General features: G+C 46.3%; 2 protein-coding genes across 2 annotated transcripts in view; both read right to left on the bottom strand.

The window, feature by feature from the left end:
* Positions 1 to 300: 300 nt before the first annotated feature.
* Positions 301 to 4,324, bottom strand: LOC311221972 (cystatin-B-like). Its single transcript, XM_084306014.1, has 3 exons — positions 4,175 to 4,324; positions 1,640 to 1,741; positions 301 to 1,004 (listed from the first exon to the last, which is right to left on the bottom strand). Exons 1-3 carry the CDS (start codon positions 4,238 to 4,240, stop codon positions 876 to 878), a joined length of 297 nt encoding a protein of 98 aa, XP_084162140.1. The 5' UTR covers positions 4,241 to 4,324; the 3' UTR covers positions 301 to 875.
* A 3,332-nt stretch (positions 4,325 to 7,656) lies between these two features.
* Positions 7,657 to 9,233, bottom strand: part of CASR (calcium sensing receptor) — a gene marked incomplete at both ends in the record, with an annotated part of 36,532 nt that continues 34,955 nt past the window's right edge. The window contains one exon of the mRNA XM_084297197.1: positions 7,657 to 9,107. Coding sequence (XP_084153323.1) covers positions 7,657 to 9,107 — 1,451 coding nt within the window. The remainder of the gene's footprint in view (positions 9,108 to 9,233) is intronic.

The following is a 9,233-nucleotide window of genomic DNA, read 5'->3' as shown; positions in this document are numbered from 1 at the left end:
CAACCCCTATCCTTCTTCCCCAAAGCCTTTCTTGTTGCCTCACCCAATTAAAACAAATTATTTCTAATTAAAACAAATATTCATGTAAACACAGATGTGGTACTTAGTGGCACGGTTTAACAATGGAATTGGCAGTGTTAGGTTAAGGGTTGGTCCAGATGATCTTAGAGGTCTTTTTCAACTGAAAAGATTCTTATTTAGTCATTTGGAATGTGAAAAAGGCTCACGGAAAAAAAATGAAAAAGATAGCAACTATTATTGAAAAAGCAGTAAAGAAGACAGAGAAATGCCAGTGAAATATACCGTCTAAATTTGAGAGAAGTATTTATTGTTGTCAGTGCAGAAATGCTTGTACAGTTTGAATTCCTTTCTACGACTTCTCCTTAGGACTCAGAAAATAAGCAAGTTTTTTAAAAATCTCATACACCCTCTACTGGATATTACATCCTAGTGCTGCAAGAGAAAAAATTAAGGGAACGTTCTGAAGACTACAGCACTCCTGTTCCTCTTGCTTTCGAAGTCTTTTCTGTTCAAGTCTACCTTCCATGAGTGTTACTGTCACTCCCCTGCAACTTCCAGACTAGGGAAGTCCACAAACATGACTCAGGCACAGTATTCTGGTTGGGGTGCACTGTAGCCAGTGCATCTCCTTGGGTTTGCATTAGCAAAAGGTGAAAGGAGAGCTATGTGATTCATTTAGATATTGCACAGTAAGAAAATGGCAAAAAGAGAAATGGATTTTCTTTCCAGCTTTGTTAAAAAAAAAAAAAAAAAGATATTGTCTTGTTCTTTGTTGGAACAGGAATCAACATTTTGCAGCCTATAGAAAATATACATATGAAATCATTAGGAAGTCACACAGTCACATAAGTTTGCTAGAAATAAGTCAGTTCATCATGCTTCAACTTGCTGCTCTGGTATCCGTGGAGACTCAGTGGCTTATTCTCATGAGGAAGGCTTTTGAACACCCGCAGGTGCACGAACTCATCATTTCCAACATGGACCTGAAAGGCACAAAAAACAAGTGAATGCTATGGAGTAACAGTCACCTTCATCAGGAGGGATGATTTAGGTTGGTGTGTTTGAGGTTGGGGAAGCAGAGACACAGTAAGGGAAAACATCACCTCAGAAGGTGTGGCCTTGCTTGAGGCAGACTGGGAGTTGTGACTTTGTGGAAACACCACCTGATCTTTCTGTCTGTTAATCCTCCCTTTGCCTGAGACAGGGAATGTGTCTCAGAGTTGCTGAGAAGTGATTAAATACATGAAAAATACTCTAATCTTATCCGGAAGAACAAAGATTGAAATGCTTTGATCACGGTTGCTTATTTTTTTTTGTGTGCCATCACTATACGCAGAGTCAAAGCAGGTTTGATGCTTAACTGTATCCTTCCAAATTTGGACTTCACTTAATACAATACAGTGCTCAGCGTCATGGATGTGCAATTTTTAAAAAACAAGTTTCACTAAGTAAGACAGGCTGGGAGGTGGAGGTGATTTTTTTTTTTTAATTTAAATGCACAGATATATACTTATTAATGCCAAATCACAAGTGTTCCTGTGTAGGTAAAGGAAAAATAAAATACAAAAAATGACAAAAAAAAGGGGGGGGGGGGATTCCACTGCTCCATGTCCTTTACCTTGATAAAGTAGTTTGTTCCAGCAACCACCTGAGTCTTAAACTCCACTGCAGTGAAGACATCAAAGGTTTTCCCTTCTTTTTCTTCTAGCTGAGGCTTCACCTTAAGGAAACATCAAGTGATTCAGACTGATGCAATACTCATGTATTTAGGACTGAAGGTTCACGCTATCAGTGTGCCTGATTACCCTGAAGGTCTTTTTTGTGTGTTGAAGCAAGGCCAGGAGTCTAGAGAGGCAGCACAACCAAGACAGTGATGTGGTTCCATCACCACAGACAGAAACCAAGTCTGGAGACAGCCTCTACCAAAGCACCGTGTTGTGATTCTAGAAGATTTATTTTGATGTTATTTCCACTGTTAATGTCTCAGCTTCCCTTTCTGTCTTGTGTATTTAACAAATATAAAGTGGCTTACTATGTGCATGCACAAGACTTTAGGTCTTTTAAAATAGAATATTTAAAACATACAATTTGTACAAAAAGAAGAGGGCTGTCTTCAGCGTTAGCTCCCTCTTCAAATCACGTAACAGACAGGCCTCCAAAAAGCAAGCTTGGAAAGAAACACACGTCGGATTGAGGCTTTACAACACTTGACAGTTCTTCCAGCATTTAATATCTGCAATTATTAAGTGTTTCAAACTGTAAATATTTCCCTCCCCAAAATAACAAGCATTCTCAGTCATTGTTTCCAGTTTCCAGAGTGTAAAACCTGTGCTGAAGAAGTCAGAATAACTTGCCCAGTACCCCTGATAGGGACATGAGCTCTCATGAGTTGCATGCACCTTTTCTGTCCCACACTTGTCTGCCGAGAACATCATGGCTTCTTGGGTAGGAAAGCAGATTTTAGGCTTTGTTTACAAGAGCACTATAAATTAGTCTTAAAATCCCTGCTGCAAGCTTGGTGGTACCCAGAAGGCCTTCCCCAGCTGCAGTGCATCATTACGTAACCCTCACTCCATTCTCAGCGCAAGAGTAACAGCAGCGAATAGATTTTCTCTTTTCAGTTATATTACACTTCTTCTTTGTAAATTAATACATTTGCTGTCCTGCCTGCATCCCAACTTGGGGGAAAATGAGTGCCACTGCCACCACTCAGGTGCTGGACCAAACTCTGGTGCTTTTCTGTATACAACAGTGGATCAGTAGCCACCCCGTCCCTTGGAGCTGTGACCATACTCTACATCTTCCCTCTGAGGTCACAGCTCTATACTTCCTCCAGGCTATAAGCAGTACATCAAAAGTAAGATAATGATGTTTGGATGGTTGTGTACACATGCTTTTTGGCATATAGAAATCAAAGTGCACCCAATAATTTTGCATTTGCAAATGCATGGAGGGGTGAGTCCCAGAAAGCACAGTAATTCAGTCCTCCCTGCTTCTTCCCACTGAGTCAGAGGATGGAGCAAGTGGTTTCCTTTCTCATTCCTAGTAGAGCTACTGTTCCAAATTTTAGGAAGCACAGGGGAGGGCAGATGTAAGTGTACCACTGCCTCTATCCTGTCCTGTGCTCCCTAACTAAGCCTAGGTGCTGTGCAAGTTTGGTTTCACAGGCCTCAGAATTGCCCCAGATCAGCACATTTTTTATTTCCTCCACAAAGCTTGGCACTAGTCTTGGTGGCTACAAACAGCTCAGAGTCACATGCAGCTGTAGCTTGTTGGGGTATCATGGCAATGACTCACCACGGCGTATGACAAATGGACATCCTGACTCAGTACGGAGTAATGATGGCTAACAGCACACTGGGCTGCATCAGCACTCGTCAGAGCACATTTAGGATACTCTGTCCAGTTTTTGGCCCCCAAAACAAGAAAGAGAGATGTCAATAAACACAGTGAGCTCAGTGAAGGGCCACCATGAGCTAAGATGGCTGCAACACTTGCCCTTTGAGGAGAGAAAGATTTTTTTTTTTTGTATGAGGACAGTCCAACAGCACAACAGGTTACCTAAAGAAGCTGTGCAGTTTCCATCATAGAGTTTTTCAGGACCTGAGTGAACAAAGCCCCAAGCAGCCTGTGACTGCTGACCCTTCACTGGGCAGGAGGTGTAGCCCCTTCCCACCTGAACATCTGCAATTCAGTGACAGGGCTGAAATTATCACATCCTGGCAGCTCTTGGATGATCTGCACAGCCTGTTTGCGTACTCCCCAAACAGCTACGAGAAAGACGAAGGTTCAAAATCACCCTGACTAATCCTTGGCACAGCTTCCAGCGAGAAGCCAAAGACTGAGCAAACCCGGGAGGGAATCCTTGCTCTTACGAAATAACGCCGCGGAGCCGAGAGCTGGAAAAGCAGGAACAGGAAACGCACCCGCGTTAAGCACACCGGCAGGCTCTAGTACAAAGATTCAAGCAAAGAAGATCATTTGAGAAGCCTATCCTGATTTCACAGAGCATGTTTTTCTCGATATCTATCCCTGCAGGCAGCGACCCCAGCACCGTGGGGGCGCAGGGCAGCCCCCAGCAAGCCCACGCCGGGCTCAGGCCCTGCAGGAGACGCCCGGGCCCGCAGGGTCTCGCCGTGCCCGTCCCCCTCACCTCGTCGGCGATCTTCTGGGTCTCGCTGGTGGCAGGCTTGGTCGCCGAGGCGCCCCCACACAACATGACGGCGGCCTCTCCTCTTTCCCTCTCCTTTCCCGGCCTTTCCCTCTCCTCTCTCCGCCGAGCAGCAGCCTCCACGCTGGGGCCCGCCCCGGGGCCGGGCCTGCCGCCGGGGCGGGCCCAGGGCGCTGGGTTTGTGTTTATTTCTGGCTGCTCTGAGCAGGTTCCATAGAAAAACAACAGCAAACCCGCCTCCCCCTGCGCATCCCCAAGGCCCCTTTGTAAATTTGGTAAATATATCCCTGAATTTACCAGCGGTGGGTGTTGCATCCTGCAGGGATTTCCTGTGTGGGTAAGGGAGGACACACGTGAAACAGAATGGGGAAGGAGAAATTCTGTCCCCTTGCATCGTCCCTTTTCTGATGGTCCAGCAGATACCAACCAAGGGCACACACTTTGATGTAGATTTTTGAGCCGTGGGTGGTGGGAAGGGGCAGCCATTCACACGAGTGACTTCTGCTGGGGCATGCCAGTGGCAGTTCATGGGCTTGAGCTTTCCACAGAAGCACGTAACCTTCATCAGTGTTGTCTCGTGTTACAGGCAGCTGAGCAACCTTCTCCTGGATGCAGCAGGACGAGAAGATATACCCTCCATGAATGGAAAAAAAAGAGTTTGTTTGCAAATCACCTTCATGAAGAGGTTCCTTCTTTACCTATTTCCCTAGCCTCTAGTGCGTGCGTCACTCAAATAAGGCTGCAGCAGAAGTACGCACATAGCCTGTGTGGCTTGAGGCTTTCAGCGCAGGGTAAGTGTGCAGTGAAGGTGGATGGGGCTTCCCCAGGAAACTGAGCATTCAAATTTGTCACAAGGAAATTATGGCAGGCCATTGGAGCCTCATTGTGTGCCACGGTAGAACTTCCTTTTAAGTAGATGTAATGAATTAAGAACACCCAAGAAGCTTAGCAAACAATATCAACATTATCTACTGTGAGTGTAGCCAGTGAATATTGTCCTCCAAACAAAGCAGGCAGTGGTGACTTCATGTCTCACATTACATGTGTTTGTGCACAGTTTATATCTTGTGTTGTCCTCATTTGGTTAATTGAGAACTTCTATACTTTCAAGGCTGTCAGCTTCAGGGGCTACTTACTGGGTCTGGCCTGTAGGAGTGGTTCACTAGCCCTAAAGTTATTTGGCTACTGAACTTTTACTGAGAGTGAACTGTAATTAAAGTATTTTTTTTTAGCCCTTTTGCCATCTAATAGCTATCTGCATTCACATGTTTGCTTAGACCCAGGAATCCATGGGTTTCAATTAGCACCTTTAAATTAAGCCTGGGGGCTGCAGTCAGCAGCAGCCTGGGAAAGGGACCTGTGTTTTTTTCAGAAACAATGAGCAACTCCCACTTGGTCCAGTGTTTTCTGAAAGTGTGGCTGCAGTGACTTGTGTTTTCAAACTCTTTTTCTTTCCTTTAACCCGCAGTACCATAGCTTTAATCATATATTCTTATTTGCAGGCCAAACAGTTAAAGTTGGATTGGTTCTTACATTGTGTAATTAAAATTTGAGCCCACTCCAAGTAGAATATAGCAGAGCAACAGAAGGGTTAAAATAACTTGTCTCAATAGCACTCTTCATTGGGTTCTGGATTTCCACTGTGCCCCCGTAAAGCAAAACTCCTCAGCAGCCAGTGGAGGTTGCAAAACAAAGTTTTTATGCAGTAATGTCACCTGCAAGTTTTATTTTCCTGCCCTGGCGAAAGAACAAACAAGCAAAAACAGTAACAAGAGAATTGTATTTTCCCCAACACATTCACACAGTCCTTTCATCTCTGCTCACGCTAAGCTGCAGGCCCGTATGCCTTTCCACAGGGGTCTAGACTACCTTCATGTTTGATGAGTGAAGGTACTGACATCTTCACAGCAGATGCCTGTTCTTGTATATGGGATCTGTAAATAGGGAAGTAAATTCTGCAACATAGCCTCACCCTTCCTGCTGGGCTGCCTAGAGGCACTCTTACTTTCATCAGGCTGCAACAAAATTTTCTTCTAACAACTCTCTTACTTCAACCTTTCCAGCATGGATGGAGAGGAACCAGGCATACCCTGCATAACCAGGAGCACTTACGTCTGCTTTTGGGGGTGTAGAACAAGAGTCAAGAGTAATGAAGGTCAACTGTGCTGTCTTCTGAAGTCCTTACTCTTCTCCTCTAGGTACAGTGCACCCTTCCTCTTCTAAGTACCCTCTCTTCAAGATGGGCCAGGAGGGACATAACCAAGTAGAAGGCATATAGGAACCAAAACATACAAAATTTACTCATTTGTCTGTTGAAATATCTCAGAGCCCAGGTCTGTACATTTTCTTCACCCCATCATCTACCAGCATGCACACTTGCAATATTCATCTGAAATATTACCAAATTTGGGGGCTATTTCTCCATCCCTAACTCCTCCATTTCACCTTGTTTTACTGGCTTTGTATCAGGCCCACGAGTACTGTCATGACTAGCGTAATGCTATCTGTAGGTGTGAGGCAGATTAATATGGCAAAGCACAACACTGACTATGGTGTGAAAGGGTTAGCCATGTATGCCATGTGGAATATTACAACAGCAACACTTTGTTAAGCATACAACTACTAGCAACATAATCAATCATGAATACATGTCATTGTGCTCTCGCAACGTTCTCCAGGGGCATTTACAAGCTGTTCTCCCCCTCCACCAAAGCAGGCAGGTTGGAGGTTAAGCCACCTCAGCCGGAAGAAAACAGTAGGAAGCTAGTAGCTTGGTCTAGTGCAATGGAGTCTAGGAAGGGTATAGTCCAGTATTTCTTGCTGGGCGGAAAGGAGAAATTGGGACATTACTAAATATAAATAGCAAGGCGCTCTGTCACATTAAATACTTTACATGTTCACACCCTTGGCTGTACACAGCATGCAGGACGTTGGGGGCTTTTTTATTTCCCCCCTGACTGTGCTTTCCCCAAGTGAAACTGTCTATCTTGCTTTTGAAGAGCTGAGAGTCCTGATGCACATGGTTACAGATCACATATACTGGGTAAAGAGGGAATATTATACATAGTGGGGAAGAGGAATATTATACATAAATGTAAAAGCAGAGTATAGTGGAATTGCCCAGTGCCTCCCGTAGTCAGCTGAGTTGCAGTCTGGCAGGAAAAGCTTACAGAGGCAAGGCAGCATGCAAAGTTCTGCTTAAGCCCCACCAGAGGCAATCTTCACTTGTCCTTCCAAGATGTCCTGATTTCAATAAAGCAAATGCAAATTCAGTTCAAGGCTCCCCAGACACAGGCTTCTGACAGTCCTTCCTCTGGAGGCATGTGTGTTACCCTGCCGGCACTAACAATAACGTGTGGTGGGGCTGTGTCACAGATATGTATCTTTGTTGTCTTTCCCATTCAGAAGCAAGAGGTGAGCAAGTTCCTCTTGGGGACTGGTGTGCTTTTCATGATCTTCTTTTGTTAGGAATGTACCGTGTTCTCTGTGACAGAGCCACCTCCAGTGCCTATAAAATTTCGAGAATTAGCTGATGGCAGGGAAGGCTCTGCCTCAGGGCTTGGTACCTCTTCTTTGGTGTCTCCCACCACTGATTCCTGCGAGCTGGATTCTGGGCTGGAAGCTGCCTGGAAGCCAGGCTCAGCACCGAGGGACTCACTGTTCTGCAGGGGAAGCAGGGCCCGGTGCCGCATCAGGCTGTCGTCACTGTTCTGGGCCTCCAAGGAGTTCCTGCGCTTGGTGTTCCTGTTGGCCATGGCGTTCTTCTGCGGTTCCTCGAAGCTCAGGGACAGGGTAACCGTGCCGCTCCCGAAGCTGACCTTTTGCTTGCACCCACGCTGCTGCTGGCGCTGCCGCTCAGCCGAGGCTGGTAGAGGAAAAGGGTCTTCATGGTTGCTTTTGCTGCTGATGGAGGAGGAAGGGGTGGAGCCGGTGGAGCCCCCGAGGCTGTTGGAGCGCTTGCGTGACACGTTGCTCCGTCTCAACGTGGCCCTGGCAGCCACCTTGAAAGCATGGGCAGCTGTGCTGCAGCGCACTTCCTCGATTGTGTTGCGGGATGGCTTGAAGAGAATAATGTAGACTTTGTTGAAGAAGATGCAGGCCAGGAGCCCAAAGCTGGCAGCCAGTATCGCAATCACCTCCACAGCAGAGACAAACTTGCCATATGTGCTGGCATAAGCAGGGATGAAGGAGATCCAGACAATGAAAAAGATCAGCATGCTGAAGGTGATGAACTTGGCCTCGTTGAAGTTCTCAGGGAGTTTTCGAGACTTGAAGGCGAAGAAGAAGCAAATGGCTGCCAGAAGGCAGGTGTAGCCAATGAGGAAGCCAAGGGCCATCAGGGAGCCCTCATGGCAAGTGATGAAAATAATCTCGTCCTCCAGTTCATGGTTTCGATAACTGGATGGTGGGGCTGTGTAGAGCCAAATCACGCAGATGACAATCTGTACAAATGTGCACAAGAAGACCAGGAGGAACTGGAGGTTGAGGCCCCACCACTTTCGGTGGAGGCTTGTGGGGATCTTTGCCTCAAAGACAAGCAGGACGCGGTTGGTTTTCACCAGAATGCAGGAGATGCAGAGCACGAAGCTGATGCCAAAAGCTGGCTGCCGCAGACGACAAGTCCAGTTCTGGGGCTCACCAATGAAGAACAGTGAGCTGGAGAAGCAGCAGAGCAAGGAGAAGAGGAGGAGGTAGGACAGCTCCCGATTTGTGGCCTTGACAATGGGAGTGTTGCGAAATTTTGTGAAGACTCCCAGGACAAAAGAAGTCAGGAAAATTCCCAGCACAGCAAAGAGAGTCAGGGCAATCCCAAAGGGCTCTGTCCAGGACAGAAACTCTATTTGCTTGGGGATGCAGGATGTGTGGTTCTCATTGGACCAGTAATCCTCTGGGCATTTGTCACAAGCGCTTGCGTCTGAAAAAGAAGTGACAGGGAGAGGGAAGGTTTGTCAGAATAAGAGACTGAAATGGGAGACAAAGTGCATGGCAGCTACACCCTGTTCTTCACCTTAAATACAGGGAGTGTTCCCTTCAGATGCCT

Source organism: Netta rufina, assembly GCF_964035555.1.
Source record: "Netta rufina genome assembly, chromosome: 1".
In the NCBI taxonomy this organism is placed as follows: domain Eukaryota; kingdom Metazoa; phylum Chordata; class Aves; order Anseriformes; family Anatidae; genus Netta; species Netta rufina.
The sequence above is the reverse complement of the archived record's forward strand: the minus strand, read 5'-3'. Positions and strand labels throughout refer to the sequence as shown.